At 39.2% G+C, this 21592-nt stretch overlaps 3 protein-coding genes across 12 annotated transcripts in view; 2 read left to right on the top strand and 1 right to left on the bottom strand.

The window, feature by feature from the left end:
• The window catches only part of LOC139954582 (orphan steroid hormone receptor 2-like), a 28758-nt gene extending 28177 nt beyond the window's left edge, over nt 1–581 (bottom strand). For 3 of the 6 annotated variants that reach the window (XM_071954450.1, XM_071954449.1, XM_071954452.1), the window contains exon 1: nt 384–580. The gene's annotated coding sequence lies outside the window, so the exon portion shown is untranslated. Of the gene's footprint in view, nt 1–383 lie in introns of all 6 variants that reach the window. The other 3 variants (XM_071954454.1, XM_071954455.1, XM_071954453.1) reach the window with 3 other exon arrangements.
• LOC139954584 (EGF domain-specific O-linked N-acetylglucosamine transferase-like) lies at nt 5–17568 on the top strand. Of its 5 annotated transcripts, none has more exons than XM_071954459.1 (16): nt 5–359; nt 2148–2449; nt 3176–3273; nt 4634–4745; nt 5125–5228; nt 6044–6151; nt 6562–6668; nt 7546–7649; nt 8310–8402; nt 9225–9383; nt 10503–10574; nt 11040–11095; nt 11399–11429; nt 12034–12125; nt 12712–12814; nt 13952–17568. In XM_071954459.1, the coding sequence occupies exons 2-16, from the start codon at nt 2165–2167 to the stop codon at nt 14105–14107; spliced, it is 1680 nt and encodes a 559-aa protein (XP_071810560.1). In that variant the 5' UTR covers nt 5–359; nt 2148–2164; the 3' UTR covers nt 14108–17568. The 5 variants fall into 5 exon arrangements, with proteins under 5 accessions (XP_071810560.1, XP_071810561.1, XP_071810559.1 ...); XM_071954460.1 differs by lacking the exon at nt 5–359 and adding an exon at nt 1213–1548; XM_071954458.1 differs by lacking the exon at nt 5–359 and adding an exon at nt 1219–1496.
• Nucleotides 17569–20633: 3065 nt separating this feature from the next.
• LOC139954581 (calcium-activated chloride channel regulator 1-like) overlaps nt 20634–21592 on the top strand; it is a 49445-nt gene continuing 48486 nt past the window's right edge. Inside the window, exons 1-2 of the mRNA XM_071954448.1 lie at nt 20634–20667; nt 21196–21526. Coding sequence (XP_071810549.1) covers nt 21230–21526 — 297 coding nt within the window. The 5' untranslated portion in view covers nt 20634–20667; nt 21196–21229. The remainder of the gene's footprint in view (nt 20668–21195; nt 21527–21592) is intronic.

Below are 21592 nucleotides of genomic sequence, written 5' to 3'. Positions count from 1 at the left end.
AAGGACATATCTAACAACAACAAATCGTCTGGACACGTTTTTCTCTCACCAAATCAACCGCTGATTACACTTAACATACTACAAGATTATTAAAATAAGTATGGTGGCTAAAAAATTTGACGGAAAGTGTAACAATTGGACTGAATTCTATGGCTTTCGACATCCAGCTATCCGAAAACGTCGAGACGTTTCGACAAAAAAACTGCTGCACAACGCCAAGCATGCTAATCATGCACGATTCCACAAAAGTGTGTGCGACATATGCTTTTCGAAACTCACCGGATTTCGCCATTTTAAAGACACTCTTCTCGTTGAAAAATCACCAGAATGGCAGACAATGAAATAAGGAACACAAATACGTAAGAAAGATGTATTCTACTCACCTTTTTAGGGTAAAAATGGAGGAAAACAACGGCAGAAATGTGAATTAAAAGGTCAGAGTTCGTGACCTTCTCTGGAACCTGAATTTTCTGCAGCGGGACAAAAATTTAGCTGCGCATCAAAAATTTGCATGGCGAAGCCGACTCCTGCATTTTGATTGGTTATCAATGACATCATTGGCTGGTCGACGCATTAGAAATGTTCTGATTGGTGCGCCCACCTGAGAGCAGACGTTTATGCTAATTTCAAATAGCAAATTCATTTTAAAGAAAATTTTGTTTATCAACGAGAAAGGAGTAATTTTCAATAATTTTGAAGATATTTTCAAAGAGAAAAAAATGTTGAGATGTAAGGTTTCTAGATGGTTGGGTTTTGGTAGTAGATACGTGGAGGAAAGATATATAAAAGCAGAATGGGCTAGGTGAATTATTGGCGGTGGTGCAAATCACAGGAAGGGTACATGGGTATCTGGGGCTAGGGGTGGGGTGTAAAGAGTTTTCGAAGCGGAAGTTTGTGTGACCCATATTATTTTTTTTAAACAAACAATGTTATTTTTTGTATTGTATTGTGCTTGTTTACTTATACATTATTTTTTGCTTCTTTACTTTTTATTTATTTTATTCATATCTAGGGGGGGGGCTCTTGTTGTGGTAGTAGTAGAGGGGTGGGTCTTTAAATGAGTACCCCTTTAAATAAAGGTTAACTTTGAAATTCAGCTCAAATGAAAATTGAACCGATCAACTGACAAGCCTGGCAGGAAGTCGCACTAGTTTTGATGACATTACTTCCGAGTTTGCTTATTTTATTCACAAAATCTGTACTTCTCGGAGCAAAAATTGAGAATTTTATAAACTGGCTCTAGGAATCAAAACTGGATTACCTGAACAGAACAACTGAGGGCGCTATTCTAGTTTAACGTTGCACAATTTTATACACCGTGGATGATTGTGGATAAACACGATCCAATGCACACGCGTATTGATGATTGTTAATCGGGGCATGATCGGGGATTTGGGATTTGTGTTCTTTGGTGGTGGGGGTCAACAGGGTTTGTTGACTTCCGGTCCGATCGCTCGAGCATAGAGGAGATAACCGCAGGGAAAGGTGTGGAATTGGTAAGAAAACCAGATTGTAAATTTGTTGTAGTGTTTGCCTACGACTACGTTGGTACGTACGCGATCATCGCTGATTCACAGATGATTCATGATTGAATAATACAACAATATTGAATGATTAGGCCTTGCCCTTGACGTTAACGGTAATTAATGGTTTGAAATTAATCTGTGACTGTGAATGTGATGTGGTGAGTCTGGTGCCCACTGACACTGCTGTGTGAGTGCTTGCGACTGATTGTGAATGCTAAATAAATTAAAAGGTTGGATTCCTATTTACTCAGTCATCTGCTACTCTAGCTAGAGAGTGCTAGATGCCTCTTTTATTTTTAATTTAAGCAATTGTTTTAAGGAATGATATGGCCCATGATTTCGGAAGCGATTTGAGACGCACTTCGGGCTGTAAAGCACTATTTAAAAATGTATTATCATTGTTATTAATATCAATTAGTAATAATGAGTGTAAAAAACTAGATGCAGGGTTCAACATCTTTTTTGAGAGAGAGGATTTCGGGGCGTGGATTACGGGGGGGGGCGTTTTTGTTTGGGATGTCCTATAGTTTGCAAATCAAACTTTCAAAGTGTGATTTCTCACTTTGGATATAAAAAAAAAGCAATTTACTAATCGTCTTATACAATATTGTTCTGTTTCAGACGACTGCATTACAAACATGAGATCCCAAGACTTCCAGACACTTCCAACAGTCTTACTGGTGCTATGCATAATTCCATCCAGCCATCCCAGTATGGAAACGGCAGATGTCAATGTCAAACCAGTTTCCTTCGATTCCAACATTGTCGCCTCGCTGCAAGACGAGGGCCCCAGACAAGAAGATGGCGAGTCGCGAGTTACATTCCAAGATCCCAATCTCCATCCAGACCACTACCGATACTTCTTCAACCGACGACCCGACCAAGCCATGGCCTGTCGGCTGGACAAGTCTTGCCCTTATAAGGTAGAAAAATATCAACTTCATGTGGATTCTGGTTTGGTGATGAAACCAAGGATGCCTAGACTCTGTCTCAAGGAAGATGTGAGAGAAGGGTTATTCTATTATCCCGCGGACAAACACATCCAGTTGCATCTTGGAGGCTACCTCTTAATTGTCTGAAGGGCTAACCATTAGGGCGCAGGGAGCATGTGCCACCCTTTTGACGTTCATGCCCCATGATGCCCTCCGGCCTCCTTCCCCTCCCACATCCTTATTTGAAATCTGGAGATTCTAGGTAACAGGCCTGGAATTTCAGATTTGATTATGTTGAAAAAAGCACTTCCATTGGAAAATCTTAAAGTCAATTGGAAACTTTTGTAGGGGCACCAAGGCCAAGACCAGAGGCAACAAAGTGTTATTCCATCCAGGCCTGAGGTAATGTGCACCACTTTTCAAATTGGAACCAGCCAAAACATCAATAGGTGGTTCCCAGGCCTGATGGAACATCATCTCGGAAAGGGCAAGGCCATTTTCATTTGGCAAAGGGCACTTCCATTGGAAAATTGTAAAGTCTAGTGAAAATTGTAAAGTGTAGTGGGAACATTTTGAATGGGCACTGAGACCAAGACCAGGGGGAACACGAGCCATGGCCATTTACGTTGCAATTACATGACTGGGTTCCCTTAAGGGGCTTTGACTACAAATGATACGCAACAAATGTACTGACATCTATTTCTTTCTTTATGGCAGGACCAACTTGATTCTTCAGCATGCTGGGGCTATGAGACAGGCTGCACTAGAGAGAACATGTCTGGGTACCCCAAGATGGGTAAACATCTCCTGGGATGGTAAGAATGGGACATGGGCATCATACCTCAGAGGCTGTGTACGTCGGAGGCCTCACACTTTGGCGGCTTCACACCTCAGAACACTGCCATTTCAGAGGTCTCATACCTTAGAGGCCCCAGACATTAGAGGCCCCATACCTTAGAGGCCCCATACCACAGATGCCTCAAACCTCAGAGGTCTTACACCTCAAATGTCTCATAACTCGGAGGCATCATACCTCAAAGGCATCATACATCAGAGGCCTCAAACCTCAGAGCCCTCTAACCTCAATAGTCTCATAATACCAAAGAGGCCTTACGCATTAGAGGGCCTCATACCTCATTGGCTGTGTACGTCTGAGGCCTCACACTTTGGCAGTTTCACACCTCGGAACACTGCCACTTCAGAGGTCTCCTGCCACTTCAGAGGTCTCCTGCCACTTCAGAGGTCTCATACCTTAGAGTCCCATAACTCAGAGGCCTCAAACCTCAGAGCCCTCCAACCTCAGTAGTCTCATAATACCAAAGAGGCCTTACACATTAGAGGGCCTCAAACCTCAGAGGCTGTGTATGTCAGAGGCCTCACACCTCGGCGGCTTCACACCTCAAAACACTGCCACTTCAGAGGTTTTATACCTTAGAGGCCTCATACCTTAAATGCCTGTAACTAGAGGACTCGCTTCTCTGGCCTCATACGTGTACCTCAGACTGGGCCTTATAATTCAAAGGCCTCACCTCGGAGGCTGTGTACCTAGGAGGCCTTGCACTTCAGAAGCCTCATATATCTGGGGCCTGATGCCTCAGAGGCTCATACCTCAGAGGTATTGTACCTCCAAGGACACATACCTTAGAGGCCTCCATGCCCTGGTCAATGCCTTTGAAATCTTCCTCTAGAAAAACAATATTTATCTTATCTCGAACAGGTGATATTTACCAATAAGGAACTACTGTTTTGCCCTATAGATACAAACGTTTTTTTTTAAAGTAAATAGTATATTGCCGTTGCAAAATGCTTGCCAATTAAAATGACCTATGGTAATACCATAGAAATTGCAAACAAATTGTCCGACTCAAGCCTTCTCTCCCAAAGGCTTACTCATTTAGCCTGTGAGAAAGTCTCTGTTACGGTCCAAACATAGACTATTACCAGTTTTCATAAAAAATTAATTTGAAATTCAGTTTCAAACAGAACTATTTACTTCCTTTCTCATGAAATTATTTTTAAAAAACAAGGTCATCAGCAGTTTCATTGCTCATCAGAGATCATTGATGGCGTTGACTCCACCGCACTCCTCCGACCAACAAAACTTCAATAAAAACATTAAAAATTTATTACTTGTAAAACTAAGATGTAGATTTCTCAACCGATTTCTTTCTGTAGGTTCCGCACCGAGGAAGCTCAGCTGGAACAGTTCTGGACTGAAGGAGATTTTGGTTACGTTAAAAAGATTCTAGACCAGGGTTTCTATCAGCTGTGCTCGCCTAAAACAGAGGTTTGTTCAGGTTTTTTTGTGATTCAAATCCTCTGTCTGACATTTAATTTTAAATGCTTGATACACTATACACAAGCTATCAAGAAGGTACTCGAGTAGTACCCAAGTAAAAGAATCTATACAGTACACAGTCAACCCTCCTACTGACTGACCATTATCATCCACTGTGTTTTTTCAATGACAGATAAACTATGTTATACTATATCATGTGTTGAAAGATACTACACGGTATGTACAGTCAACCCTCCTACTGACTGACCATTCAATATCATCCACTGTGGTTGCTCAATGCTACATAAACTAACCCAGCCTCTCTTTGTTTAAGTTATCATTTCCCAGTTGAAATCTTCAATGTATTTTGTGTTGATGTTTATTTCAGGGTGGTTCTTCCCTTGCTTGTATTGACAACACTCGATCCTGTCTCGCTAGGAATCTTTTCCTAGATCTGACAAATTTTGACGATCCATTGAGGCATCGAGGGAGGTAAGTGCAACTGAAAAGAGAGTTGGGATTTTATCTTAAAGTGTTTGCTATTTTCTCTTAATTTGCTTCAATTTTTAACCTCTGTAAAGTGTCTCGGTCCCTTTGGGGGTTAAGGGAGCTTTCAAAGCTGTGTTTTTCTTATTATTTTTTATTATTCATCTTCACCAAGGCCCTGCCATCTGAGTAGTCTGGTTCTTTTATGTATTTTAAACAATGGTATTCATTATTGATAATGCAGTCAAGGAACCTGGTAAAGATGGTTGCCATATAATTAAATTGATGTGTTCGTATACTGCTGCATATAATAATGACAGGGTAATAATCATCTTGTGAAGAGTAATTTTTGTCCTCAAAACAAAACCATTAAAGTAAAATGAAGCTGAAAACAAAACAGAAACTTCCCTGTTCTTTAAAATCAACAGTCCTATAGACCTTTCGATTGTAACATCACAGTGTGAGTTTTTGCCAACTGTGGTTGGAAAACCATAGAAAGCCATTAAAGAAAAACAAAAAAACATAGCCACTGTTTTTAACAATGTTACCCAAATATTCAAACATAGTGTTAAATGTGTTGGAAACAAAGCATCAATTTTGGTTAAAACATCTGTTGACACATTAAGTGTTTTACCAACATTTGGCCGACTATGCCATTCAGCTCGGTTTGTTGAGGTCAAAGGAAGACCACTCATTGGCTGGAAGGATGTATTGCACTTACATGGCCCTGCATTTCCATTGTTGGTGGCCCATGCAAAGGGATCTCTTTTCTAAATATTATTGTTTGCCTGTTTTATGTTTGTTCACTTTCTCTCTTAAAGGTTAGACTATGATTATTTTCACAAGCCCGGCAAGATAGGAGGATATTGTTCTTTGGATAAGGAACTTCTGAGGCAACATTCTAGCAGATTTTCTGAGTTGCAGTCATGGTGAGTATGACGGGCCATGAAGGCAGTTGCCTCAATGTCCCTCTGGTAATTGCCTTTGTGCCCCTTGAAGTATTCAAACACAAGAGTTTACAAGGTGCTGCGGTACATTCAGCAGCCACTGTTGGACACACTTTGGTAAACCCCTTCTGTTATGATAAGTGTTACATAACACAACACACTGGCCATCTTAATAACGAAGCAATAGTGGTTCAGTTTCTTGCTTAAGGACACAAGTGTCAATACTGGGACTCAAACCCACACTCTGTTGATCAGAAACAGCAGAGCTCGAGTCCAGTGTGCTTGACTAGTCAGCCATGACACACCAGAAACTGTACTTCAACTTTACTTCAATAATGAGTAGTGTACAGAATATTTATTTCACTTACTTTGTGAACGGTTTTCGTCATCAGGTATGGTGAGTTGATGGAATTTACTCCGATGGCTTCTGATCCGTTTGTGACTTCCAGTTGTGACGTCATCATCGAAGGCCGGACATACCTGATGAAGTTAGATGCAGGTGAGATACGTTTGAAAATAAAGAGAACACCATTGTAATTAACCCTCCTACTAATTGACCATTTAATTTCAATTGCCCAATCATGTGGTGAATGCATCAACATAGTATGCCATCAGCCCTTGTACTGTCTGACTATTAGATATCATCCACTGTGGTTTTGAATAATATATAAACTATGCCAGCCTGCAATGATATCATGTGGTGAATGTGTGTGTGTGAACTATACACAGTCAACCCTCCTACTGTCTGGCCATTCAATATCATCACTGTGGTTTGCATGAAAGATAAACTATGCCAGCCTACAATATGATATCATGTGTTGGTACAGCTGCACAGAACACAGTCAACCCTCCCACTGTCTGACCATTTAATATCATCCACTGCGGTTTTCGAATGACAGATAAGTTACACCAGCCTGCAATATGATGTCATGTGGTGGATGCAGCTACACAGTACACAGTCAACCCTCCTACTGTCTGACCATTCAATATCATCACTGTGGTTTGCATGAAAGATAGATAAACTATACCAGCCTGCAATATGATATCATGTGGTGGATGGTACCCTACTGATGGCACTGTAAGTTCTGTGCATAGTTGTGCCACAGTACACAACCCATCCAGTTGAATGGTTTCAAATGGTTAGTCAGCTCACTGGAAAATACCATCAAGTTTCTTGAAGTCTTTAATGAGGTGAGCCCGGTTCATACTTCGCTGCGAATGTTTCACAGGAGTTGAGCACAAGTCAACTGATGTGAATTATTCATTGCGAATTTGTGACGTCAACATTCGTACCACATTCGCAGGAAGTAAAGACCGGGCTTTAGACTTTCACACCACAAGCTAATTAATTTGAAAAAATTGTCTTTTGAATCAAGGTATCAACATGTTCCACCATTTCTGTGATTTCGTCAACTTGTACATCACTCAGCACTTATTGAACAACTTTTCTCTGAATGTGACGATAGTCATGTGGGACATGGTAAGTGAACAAAGATTTGTTGTCTTTGTTTTCTTTGCAAATTCTGGATTCTAGACTTATCTTAATGCTGATTTACATGCACAATTACAAAGAAAGATGCAATAATTACAAGTAACATGTAAACGTTTCAGCTCAATAAGCCTTTTTGAGGTATGGCAGGCGTGATATGCGCGCGTCACACGCTGCGACTGATGCCACGCTCACCATATTGGTGGTCATTAGGTTTACGTGTAAACGCCACACCGCCTAGAATGCGCACTTCACTGAATAACATACGTTCTATTTCAATGGTCAATACGCACAAATTTACCACAACTTTACAGTGTTGTAGCATTGTGTCCGCTATACCTCAAAAAGGCTTATACACAGTGTCTACTTGTTGAAAAAACAACCAAAAATTTTCACAGTAGATTCGCAAGAACATTTGATCCATTCATTTCTAGTGAGGCGATAGCAGGTACCAACTGCATCTCTGGCCACAGCATTTGTGAACGGACAGCAACCCTCAGAAATCTTAGAAATGATTCATGCATAAATCATTTCTCAGACTCAAATGTTTTGTTTAAAACTATCCAAACCATGTTACTTTGAAGAGAATTCTTCTACAAATAGTTATATTTTTAAAGTGCTTCTTTTCCCTTCAACTTTCCTTTCTTGCAGAGCAATATGAGGTACCTGGATTTATTTCAAGAGACCTGGGCAGCCTTCTCAAACCGACCTCTTTTTAGATTGAATGATTGGTCTGGCAAAAAAGTGAGTTATTTCCTTCATGGTACTTAACGAATTCAAACAACCACCATTACAGGAAAAACCTGAGATACCTTGTGGTTAGCATCGAGGTTCAACACAAAGTATGCGCAGGGTTTACATAAGGTTCACACAAGGTTCATGAAGAGTTCACACAGGGTTCACACAGGGTTCACACAAGGTTTACACAGGGTTCACACAAGGTTCATGCAAGGTTTACACAAGGTTCACACAAGGTTCATGCAAGGTTCACACAAGGTTCACACAAGGTTCACTCAATGTTCACACCAGGTTCATGAGTTGAACATGCTCGATATCCTAGACTGGACTATTCCACAAATCTAAGAGGTGGGGGGTCAGTTCACAGGATTGCGATTTTACAGGCTGGTAAATAAACACAACCATACCCAGCCTACACAATCTGCTTTGCATCAGAGTCAACCCAGCCTACTCACATCCAACCCTCTGATAAAGTGGAACCATTCCAGCCATATGTTTATTGTATCAGGCTGTACCGTTAATGTCTGGTAAGCATTCCGAGCAGCTATGTGGTTTCAAGCACCCCAACCCCCACACCACCAGTAAAGGTCACTGTTTTCAGAGGACACGTACAATGTTTGTGTTTCTCCTGAAGACAACCTAAATATACTGTTTGAAATGTCTAGACCACACCAGCTCTCCTTAGCCCCAACACTCAACCTAAAAGTTATATTACACATAGCTTTACCTGCAAACTTACTAGTTACAGTAACTTCCTAGTGGTGTAATTTTCAGTGGACGGCACTCAGTCAAGCGTTAAATTGATAAATTATTTGGTACCTACCGTAGGTGTGTTTCCGTGAAGCGGTGTTTACTCTCCCACCAAGAATGATCCGTGGATTCTTCTACAACATGCCCCTGACGCCAAACACACACGGCAGCAGCTTGATGAGGTCATTCTCACAGCTAGTCGTTCACCGCCTGGGTGTCAAACAGAAAGGCCCACTGGTGAGTCAACTATAGAGTGGTCCTGGGCTCGATTTTACATCCTAACTTAGGACTGGTCCTAACTTAGGACTGGTCCTAACTTAGGACCAGTCCTAGGAGATGTTAAAAACATAAGGCTAGTCTCAAGCTCGAGATAAGAGTAGACTAGTCTTAACTGTTTTTTTTTAAATCTACCCCTGGCCCAATTTCAAAGAGCTGCTCAAGCACAAAAGTCGCTAAGCACAACAACATTTTGCTTAACATGGTATCCTGCTCGATTCTGCTTAGCGGACAATTGCTAAGCAATACTTTCTGCTTAAGCAGCTCGGTGTCATTGGGGCCCTTGGGGTGGTGGGAACGATGAGGGATTCAGGGGCATGGGAGAGAGGTTGATTGTGAGGTAGTGCAAAGGTACTTATAAGTATAAGAGCTTGGGAGTAGATGGTTTGGGAATGAAATGTACAGCAATGGGGTGGAGGTTGATAAGAGGCTCAATACAGACAGGAGTTGCTCAAGCAGTTTTGCTTAAGAAAAGCTACCGAGCAAAAATAAACAGGATGCTTGTCATGGATTGTACATGTCACATGGTATTTTGGCTGGTAACTTGATTTTATTAAGCATAATTCAGTTGTGCTTGGCTACATTTTGTTCTTAAGCACTTAACTCGGTAAAATTGGGCCCAGCTGTTATAATGAAACAAAATAAAGTAATAAATTACAAGGGAAACAAACTGGGTAAAATAATGTTAATTCATTTTGGATTGAACAAAGACACATTTACTTGAGTGAGATTTGAACCTGTGACCTCGGGATTAATGTGCTGGAGCTTTACCAACTTGGCTATCTAGCCCTATGTTGGAAGTCTCACTATTTTGTCAACATCTTCGTTCAGGGTTGCCAATCAGTCAGAGAAGCCATTCAACCTGTAACTGAAGTGACAGGATAGGGTTCACCTCCCGCTCTAGTTGGCATTGCTTGATGTGCTTGCGTCACAACAACACCAACACATATTATATGTCTTGTGGCGTTTATGCATCTTCACACATTTTGGAGAGTTTGAAAAACGAAAAGGACAAATCTTTGTGGATAGTTTTGTCTCGCTCAAGTTGTGTTTCGTTTTCCCTTCCCTTTTTTGTTACAGAAAACAGGAAGAGTGAGAATTACCATCTTGGAGAGGAAATCAAAACACAGGAACATTATCAACCAAGCTGAGGTGAGGAATGAAAAAAGTTTTGAAATCTTGGCTCTTTCTGAATTAATCAACTAGGGGCTTTTATACAAACAAAGGTTTCTTGTACCTGTCTTCATTAGGGCTTGTCATGGCTGATCGTTTAAGAGCAAAGGAGTCAAGCTCTCTTTTTTCTTATCAGTGAAGTGTGTGTTAGAATCATGGTCTTGACACTTATGTCCTTATGATACTTTTCCATAATTGCCTTGAACGGTGTATGGGACGTTCCCATAGGTACTGTGAACTAGAATTTTAAAAAAAGAGAACCCAGAGCACTTATCGTGGAAGAGTAAGGGGCCAACCCTGGTGTTTCTGGTTCACATAGCAAGCACTATTATTTACAGGTTTCCTCAGGCTTGCAGGCTACAGTGATTAAGTTAACCAATGAGGCATAATTCATTACCGTAAATATAATTAATAATTCTGTGCTCATTTTTCGTTTCTTTGTAGCTGGTACATGCTTTGAGAGAAGATCCACATTATGAAGTTCAAGTTGTGGAGTATAAGTGAGTTTTTAAGATTAAATTAAGTTGAGTGCTGAGTTACTGTATGGTGTTGGACTGAGGACTGCACTAGTAAACTGATCATTCTGTACATGGGATCAGGCATACCACCATAATCAGAGTCCAACAGTGTTGAGTTACTGAATGGTGTTGGACTGAGGACTGCACTAATAACTGGTTATGCTTTACATGGGATAAGGCATACCACCATAATCAGATTCCAACAGTTTGGGTGTTGGGTTTCTGTATTGGGTTGAACTGTTGGACTTAATTAATAATAAATTCTCTGTTCCTTTTTTTCTGCAGCCATTCATTGACCTTCGTTCAACAGATGAAGGTTAGTGTAATTAAGGTCAGAGACATAGATGATATGGGTGTGTTATGCAACCAGGAGTATCAACAGACAGTTTCATACGGGGAAGGGGCAAGTGGGAAAGTGTTAACCTTTATTTTTCCAACTTTATTTTGTTTTCCCAGAAAATTTAGTTCAAGAAAATGAAACCAGCTGTGAGTACTTTTGGTGTGGGTGTACCTAATGACAATATGATAATAAGCAGTTCTCAAGTAGCGCTTTTTCTTGCATTTTAAAGTGCTGGTTTTTTTCAAAACAGGTATACAAGGTGCTGCAGCAGCCACTGTCAGAAACACCCGGGCAAAACCCTTCTCTGAGCAATAAATGTAACTGGATTCTTTTACTTGCATTACACAACACACATGACCTACGGCTTTATGTCCCATCTGATGGACGAACGAAGCAATGGCGGTTAAGTGTCTTGCTAAGGGATACACGTGTGAAGACTGGGACTTGAACCCACACTCTGCTGATTAGAAACAGCAGAGTTTGAATACAGTGCACTAAGCCGCTCTGTCACGACACAACAAACTGATTTGATGTCTCTTTTTAAAAGTTTGTTTTACCAACACGTTTTTATTTCTCACAGATCACACATAACAGCGATATTTTTATCGGAATGCACGGTGCAGGTTTAACTCATCTACTCTTCTTGCCTGATTGGGCCACAATCTTTGAAATGTAAGTTTCAGTTCTTCAACCCTCCAATCCAAGATTGAAAAAGGAAATTGAAAAACTTTGGCTGACAAACTTAGCTGCTTTTCCATTAACTTGCATTTCCATAACTTAATGCACAAATGCGGCTAGTCATGCTAGTGGCAAACAAAACCTTTTTTTATGTCCAGGGCCAAATTTCTTAAAGCTGATAAGCAGAAAATTCTGCTTAGCAAGTTTCTTTGCTAAGCAAGAATTGAGTCGCAGCAATGGTAACTGTGTTCTGGCTGGAAAGCTATTGTTGCTTAACACAAACTTCTTTGAGCTAAGCAAGTTGTAGTGCTTTCCCAGGCATTATGAAATTGGGCCCAGGGGTCGATTTCACAAAGAGTTAGGACTCGTCTTATCTCGAGTTAAGACGAGTTAAGACGAGTAACTCGTCCTAAGCTAGGATTAATCTTAAGGTTTGCATGCTACAGTGCATGGTTGGGACTCGTCCGAAGTCCTAAAGATTAGTCTTAAGTTAGGAAGAGTTTTGTGAAATCGACGGCAGATGTTTGAAAGATTGTGAGACTTCTGTAATTATTGTGTTTTCTTCTGCTTGATTGAGCAGATGTAACTGTGAGGACACACATTGTTATGAAGACCTTGCCAACCTCCGAGGGGTACACTACATGACCTGGCAAAACAACGACCTCCTCAAGAAGCATAATGAAGTAAGTACTCAAGGAGCTCAGGCCTTGCTCTTAAGCTTGTTGTTAAGTAGTCAACCGGGCTAATAAAACTCTGGGTTTAACTTGCCCCCAGGAAGTTTTAGTAGGCTTGTATTTAAACATGTATTTGTCATAAATGTATCTTTCTGATGCATTAATGGTAGCAATCACAACCAGTATAATAGGCAAATAAAGTTACACACAAACACTCAAAATTAACACGTAAAAACATGTATTACTCACATCTGAGTGGAATAAATATGAGCATTTTAAACAAGTAGGTCGCACAGTTTTTAGTAGACCACAGAGCAAGTTGAGGGGTGGTGTTTACTAGCCTGTGGCAGTTTTTACTAGACAAAATACGCTGGGCTAGTGTTAAGGGGGAGCCCTGGAGCTCTATCTTAAATTTAAAGGGAAATGAAACCGTGTGATTGTTTAAACTATGTATAAATGTAATTGTTGTGTCTTGACTGAGCGGTCTAGTGTGCTGAACTCAACTCTAGTGTTGTCAGAGTGTGGGTTCGAGTCCTGGTCATGGCAAGGTATATCTACAATAGTTTGGTCCTTGGTTCCTTTGGTTCCGGACTGTTGAGTTTGTGACGTCAGTATGCAAGAGGTCTTAAGTTGGACTGATGATCAGCAAATTTGAATCTAAGTTATTCAATTGAGAAGCTTACCTTGTTTGAAGTTAGTCTTGGGAATCCAGTCAATCTCAAAGGCTGTCTTTTTGTAGGAATTGATGTGTTGATATTGTATCTCAGACCTTGCAAAAATGAGAAAAGCAGAAAGCAAAATTGTATAAGATTTGTGGGAGGGATTCGTTTTTCCAGGAGCGTTTAATTCATTATCAACCATCTTGTGACATTTGTTGTGTGCAATATTAACATAAGTCAGTTCTTATATAGCACTTTATCTAATTGACCCAAGGTTGCTCCGTCTTCACTAGTCTTGGTTCAACACTCTCCTATTGTTATTGTCTCTCCATAGACAGCTATCACAAGAGGGCGCACTCTCACCATCAACCGTTCTCACCCAACAAGAGCACCCTCTTGTGAAAGTAACAGGAGAGTCTTAAACCAAGACTACGTCTTTACGAGAAACCTTTATTCAATGTTCGGTTTATTTCTGATATCTTTGTAGATACTACACCCGAGCCTTGGCACGTACCACGCTAAATTCTGCGACTACTCTTTTGACAAGGGGGAATTTATTCGGCTGGTGAAAGAGGCTCAGCGTCACGTGGAAAGTAATCCAAAGTTTTGGGAAGGGGTCATTGCCAAACGAGATGAGCTATGATGATGGGCTGCACTAGGATTGTAATCATGTTTTGTATTTGTTTTGTTGGCCTTTTGAAAAGTTCTGCCTTAAAAAAGTTTGTTTAATGTTTTTGGGTTTTTTCAGTTAGGTTTTGTCTATAAAATGTTTTATCGGTTATTTTAGGTTTTGTGTAGTGGGGAAAGATCGATATTAATGCTCTATAAAAGGTAAAAATGGTTTATTTTAAACAATATTGATAAACATCAGATAGAGCTTCCTCTACATCTACATGCCTCTTCATGCTTCCTTATAAGGTGAGGTCTGCAATGGCACCATGTGTAAATCTCTTGTGCGTAATGGTGATTCTCAAAAGAATCAGTGGTCGACCAATCGACATTTTGATCATTATGCTCTGACTGTTTCAGGAGAATATTACCGCTAACCTCCCACCGTGCAATGTTTCAAAACCTACTTACATGTTTCTTATTCTTGCGTATTCAGACCAAAGTTTAAATTAACGATTTGGTCATTTTTGTTAGCATGAGGCCTCAATCCTCCCATATCCTCTTCTCCTATGTTACTCCATATCAAATTGTTTGGACTTGGGTATGGATTAGAATCCCTGACCCTGTGACCAGCACAGGGCCAATTACTATTATTGTTTTGGTCCACTTGCCCCAGTCCTTTTGAATCCTTCACTTTGGCACTGAGTTGAATATAGAAGGATTTGCATGAAATATTCTCAAGTTTTTTGTTACTAAATTTGTTTAGATTTGAACCAACGAATATTTGCCTTAAAATTTGTTCGCCAAAAGGGTATCAATTAATGTAATTGGCCTTGACATTTCTTGGGTTTTCTTTTTTATTTTGTAAGCCTGTCTGAAAACTTCCTTGCCTTTTTGTATGATTTTGTCCGCTGATTTAGGATTTCCTTTTGTACACAAGTTTACATTTATAATGGGTTTAAAGGTTGTGAAAGTACTTAACAGTTTGAATATTCAAGTCATTAACTATCAGGGTTGAGAGGACCAGTTTTGTATTTTATTTGTTTTTGTAATAATTTACGTTTGTAGATTTCTTTCACTTATTGTTTTTTTTTGTTACTTCTAGTTATTCCCACCTCGGTTGCTCCAGTGACTTCACTAACTAAACTTATAGAGAACAATAGAGCACTAACTGGAAATAAGTTATATCTTCAAGTACGCGCTAATCCTCCAATCAGATTGGCAGAATGGAGTGGTGATAAAAACCTATATTGCACGGCTAATATCACCACCATGCATCTTATGTGTTCTATGTCATACGCCAAGTTTGCTTGAAGATAAATACCTTATCACACGCGCGCTCGTGGAAATACGGGAAATATAGCGCGTCTGCGTCCCATATCCAACGAGGCCGATGGGACGCAGACGCGCTATATTTTTCCGTATTCCACTCGTGCTTGTGTGATAACTTACAATATCATTCAGCATTTATATGGCGAGTCATGGCCTTAGCAGTTAAGAGCATTGGATTCAAACTCGTGTTTCTGATCAGCAGAGTGTAGGTTCGAGTCCCACTCGTGACACTTTTGTCCTTAAGCAAGACACTTGACCATAATGCTTCGGGTTGTGTAACGCACCACGTAAAATAACCCATTGCACTTAGCGAAAAGAGAAGGGGTTCGTCCCAGTGTTCCTGGTTTGATTGGCAGCATATTGTGCCACAGCACCTTGTAAAATCATTACATGGTGCTATGCATGGTGCTATGTCAAAAGATTAGGTCTCATAATTCAAACTTAGTCCCACCCTTCCTTGCAAGATAATATTGTATGTTAAAGCGCCTTGGGCGTCACTGAGTGACAGATACGCACGCTATATAAGAAGCCACTATTATTATTAATAACATCATTCAGGAAACACTGTCAAACAGAAATCTATTTAAACAATTATTTTCTTAAAGTTTTATTTTTGAGAATTCTAACTTCATGTTTTCTTTTTTGATACAGTGTGTGAAGTGGCGTGTTGCCTTACATTGAAAATGAAATATAAATTCCGTACATAAGTAAATACACAAGTAATTAATTGAATCTGCAAGCGTTTTGATGAAATCTAATTGACCCCTACTTCATCAAGTTATTTGACATATGGAGCAGAGTGACTTGTTTTAGATAACTCTTACGTTTGCCAGGGTATATGATTTGTATATGTATATATTTTATGACTTTAAAAGACTTCAAATAAAAAAAGGGCCAATGTATACAAAATAATTATTACTGCTTTCGGCGAATGTGGACTTGCTCAACCAACCTTGCCAAGCTTCAAATAATTCCATAGGGTTGCTAAGGGTTTGTACTTATACAACTTATTTGAGTGTTGATTATGATGTTTTTAGGCATTCAGTTTTGGGGCTTAATCATGTCTCCTTTTTGTTTGTGTAGTACCATGTGCGCATAGCACCATGTGTAAATATGAAACTATAAACTACTTAAACTTGAATGTTTTACTTTAAAGCCAATTCATACTTTTAGTACTTTTCAAAGACCAGTTTTCTCACTTTATGCATGATTCCCAACGATTCATAATTTTTTTTTATAACATTCGGGTTCGATTGGTCATCAAAGTTGACAGAAAACACTAAGAAGTACACCCTTTTGCATAATTATAATTGTGTGTTTTCAGATGCCTGAGAAAGGTTTCATGCCTATAACCTTTCTCAGGTTAAAATTTTTGGTTCTAAACCACTCTTTCTCTTTAACTACATTACAATTGGGGTCATTTCTAACCATATCTAATAGTACCATCAGCAGCTCACCAGTGATCTTTACAAAGAATGTTTTGGTAATTGATTTTTCTAGTAACTATTAAATCCCTTTAAACTACTTCTTGTTTATCAGTACACCTAATGTGATTGTTATTATGGTTTAATACGATCATATTTTTTAAAATTATATTTTGGTGATGTTAATGTTTTATGAGTATTGTGTAATAATTTTTGTTTATATATCGGACTTCGGTGACAGGTTTGAGTTTATTATGCGACCAAAATTTAGTGTTTTATTTAAAAAAAACGAATTTTGGAAAAGGTTTACAGCATTGGTCTATTTGCTATACATTTTACACCTTTAACAAAATACATATTGAATGTAGTTTTGTATATTAATTTTGATCGGCTTTACATGTAGTCTTGATCAGGGACTGTGTTTTGTGTGTTTGTCTCCGATAGAGGGCGCTTTATCGACAGTTTTAGAGGCTGGCTCGAAAGACTAGGCTAGTTTATAAATCCGGATCCAATTGTTTCTGTCTAAGTACAAATATTCTAATATCCCATCAAGTTAATTATTAACTATAAACAAAGACAAACCTTTTTACATTTTTTAAAATAAATAAATGGATATTTTGTAATATAAAAAACTATTTTAAGGTATTTTTCAACTTTTTACTCCTTTGTAATAAAATATACGATTTTCATTTATTTTAGCTGAATTTGTTTATCATTGTTGTCACACCAAACAGGTAATATGGGAAATAAAACTAATTGAAATGAATAGTTTTGCAGGTTCTCTTTTGACGTATTTGAATCTGCATTAGGTTTAACTCTTCCTTGCAAACCGGAAACAATGAATTGGAAACTAAAGTGTAGCAGTAACACGGCACCATCAGTGACAACAACAACAAACAACCGAAGACATGTTTCCAAGCAAACATCCTAAACGAATATAGGATCTTAAAAAGGCAGTTGAGACTATTGGTAATTGTCAAAGACTAGTCTTCTCACTTGCTGTATCTCAACATATGCATAAAATAACAAACCTGTGAAAATTTGAGCTCAATCGGTCAAAGAACTTGCGAAATAATAATGAAAGAAAAAAACACCCTTGTCACACAAAGTTGTGTGCGTTTAGATGGTTGATTTCGAGACCTCAAGTTCTAAATCTGAGGTCTCGAAATCAAATTACTTCTTTCTAAAAAAAACTACGTTACTTCAGAGGGAGCTGTTTCTCACAATGTTTTATGTCATTAACCTCTCCCCATTACTCGTTACCAAGAAAGGTTTTATGCTAATAATTATTTTGCGTAATTACCAATAGTGTCCACTGCCAAAAACCAGCGAAAACAAGTTGGAGTTGGGCATGATGAGTTGAATGTACATTTCAACCCATGTTTGGTAGAGTTTTATCTATTACTTGATCACCCGACTTTTGGTTTAGAGGGCACACTTTAAAAGTAAACCAACCACTTAGTTAAAAACATGTTTTGCCCACTTCATGAAATCAAACCAAAACTAGGCGACTTTTAACAAAATAACTGTAAATCGGTGAAATTGTAACCAATGTTTTAAGAGTGCACGCGTGATTTATAGCGCTAAGTTCAGTGAACTGTCGGACGTTCAGTACGAAGCGGTTCCGGAACAACACACTCTCTACATTTGCCATTTTTATCTTTCTGAGAATACCTTAATTAGGTGCAGGGCTAGAAATAAAACTCTGTGGCTCTTTTTGTGGTTATTTATTTTCTGAACATTGTGTTGAAAGCTATGGTTTCATTTCGTCATGTTTAGCTGGAAACTAAAGTTAAAAAAAGATTGTTTGTTGCAACTCCCCGGAAGACGTGGGTAATTTTAACTACGTCACAGATTCTTGTAATAACTCAGGGTGCAAAACAGTTACTCCCAAGCGAAGGTAAACATTTCCATCATCACTCTTAAAATTGCGGGGGGGGACTTATTTAATAGTATAAGGCATTTTAAGAATCATTCCACTTTGTCTTTATGTAAAAAGAAATAGTTTCTATATGCCCCAATATTTGAACCTCGTTACTGTGGAAACGCTTCACTGATTGCGTACCTGTTCGAGGGAGAACTCTTCCTGCTGGCAAATTCGCTCCGGATGTTCGACGATATGTCAAACACTTTCACCTTTTGAAATGACATTTTAATACGTAAGTTTTAATGTCTACATCTAGATGATTAAAACAACCGAACGGTTCCATAAACTTGTCTTTACAATTATTCAAAAAAATTATGCTGTCGAAATCTGAAAAAATTACTTCCGTGTCCAGATATTTGGAATGCGAGACGCAAAAACTAGTTCTTTCAAGTGCCAGAGACAATAATATACGACCTCTCTCCTCCCACTACACTGATTTAAATAATATGAAAAATGGATCTTGGGGTTGAAGGTCATGCTGAGCACATGTGCCCTTTGAGACTCTTTTACACTAGGGGAACAATGCAATACATAAGGGGGACTTCTGAAACAAAGAGTGTGTTATAGCTACCTGGAACTATTTTGATAGCATTAGGAACAGGTGACAATTGAATTGTTTAAAGCGTGATGAGGAACAAACTAAAATGGAGTGATTTAGTTTTGTACTCGAAATGTTGCTTTTAATGTTTTTAGTTGGTATTACGTGGTTGCTAAGTGTAAACACCTGCTCAGTTTAGTCTGAAAGCTATCTGATTATGAAGTTTGTATTTTTGTTTACAATTGTTTTTGTGTGTTTCCCGCCTATAGTATTTTTCTCCCTTTTTTCAAACATGTTTGATCGTTTTTATAGTGTTTATTGATTTTTAATGTAAGTTGTCTTTTGTAAATTTGGCACCGGGCCACGATCTCATCTGTGACAAATAAAACAAATGAAATCAAATCAAATGAAAGTTGATACCAGAACACTTTTCTGTCTTTGACTAAATCTTTGAAAACAACAGATTTCGGTTAGGTTCATTAGGGACACCGATGTTTAAGTTAACGCTGAACATTTTGCGTATTTTCCAACTATTTTCTCCCGGCCCACACAACGGATTAACCCCAAACTTTGCACAGAAAATAAATCAAAAACACCTCAAACAGTACCAAAGCGATATATTTGGATTAAGCACAAGTTTGTGAACATCTTTAAAACAAATTCCTGGGCTGGAATCATGCTCTCACACACTACCCCCACCCAACTACACAACAGGGTCAAAATACCTAGCAACTGGGTCGCCTTCTGTTGCGTCAAATTGAAACATTGCCGAATATTGGACCCCTAGGTGTGCGGTGTCGGGCATGGGTTGCGGTTTAAAGGGGAAGTCACATGACACAAAGTTAAATACGTCATCATGATTCTCCCGAAGCAGGGAGGAATCTACTAGTAATAATAATCATCAAATAAGCTAAAGATGAAGAGAGTATCTCGTCAAAATGGGTCAAATCACTGCTTAGTTTGTGCATTTCTTACAAAATAATTAACATCTATTAAAATAATTAACACTAGTTGTTAACATTTTAATAAACCTAGCTGACTATAAGTAAAGGCACACAACACTTTATTCACTAAATTTACCTGGCTCGATTTTGTACAACTTCACATCTTTTCCATAAACAAATTAAGTCAACCGGATAAGTTGAGCATCCCAAAAAGCCGCTTTAAAACTCAACCTCAGAAACGAACCACCCCTCATGATCTTGACTCTAAAGAACACTATACAGTTGGCATTATTTATATCGGCACATACCTCGAAAGACCAGACACTCTAAGCGACAAGTCTTACGTACCCTATTGGATTTACACGGAAGTGATCGACAAGTATAAACAAGTTGGTGGAGAACTATTTTCATTTCACAACAAGAGCACGGGTAAGACACGTTGTGCTGGCGATATCTTCCTGCCCCGAAGACAACTTCTAGAGGAAATAGTTGTAAAACTACGGAGTAATATCTGATGACACTGAAACGCTATAACCGGTTCGGATACCAAACGCTTGTTTACATGTAGGTGCAAATGACAAGTCATGTAATACGGACATTGTTGACATAATATGCGACTTGGAAAACATTCTGACATTGAAACTTAACACTTTCAGAAGGAACTGGTGAAATCAAGTACGGCTTTCGGTTACATGAATCGGTGGTATTTAGTTATCAAAGAAGTCGGGTAACACGAAGTAGAGCTTCGAAGGCAGGAAAAGACTGGTTTCCGTGGAATCGCGTGCAGTGCAACTACGCTTTAGGAAGGCTGTGGTGTTTTTGACATCGGTAACTTCATTTAAAATTTCATTGTTTCTTTAGCGTGGTCTGAAACTTTTCGCGCAGAGGCTCTCTTTTTGCATTATGAGAGGTTTATGCAAATAACAAATCTCGTTTTGAAACTTGTGTTTCCTTCAGAGTGTGGCCTGGAACTTCGCATGACGACAGGTTTATGCAAAACACAAAATCTCCTTATTTGAAATTGGTGGCGGAGAAAAACGTTGTATGGAACATTTATGCAGATTGTCTATATATCAACAAGCCAGCCAATATGATGCGATGCAGAGCCTTCAGTATCACTGTGTTTTTTACACTGTTTGGCAGTGTCTTCACGATGGATATGCCACCCCCACGGCTGGGCAATTGGAACCGTGCACCAGTCACACTCATCAACAACGGCTATACAGGTCTGGTTGTAGCCATTGCTGATAGCGTGCCCGAAGATCCTAAACTCATTGACGACATTAAGGTAAGTCTTTTAATTGGTTACGCCCCCCCCCCCCACCACCACCACCACTCATGGCCCTTTCACACT

The sequence above is a fragment of the Asterias amurensis genome, chromosome 2, assembly GCF_032118995.1.
Source record: "Asterias amurensis chromosome 2, ASM3211899v1".
Classification (NCBI taxonomy): Eukaryota; Metazoa; Echinodermata; class Asteroidea; order Forcipulatida; family Asteriidae; genus Asterias; species Asterias amurensis.
Note: the sequence above shows the minus strand (reverse complement) of the source record. Positions and strands in the feature narration are given on the sequence as shown.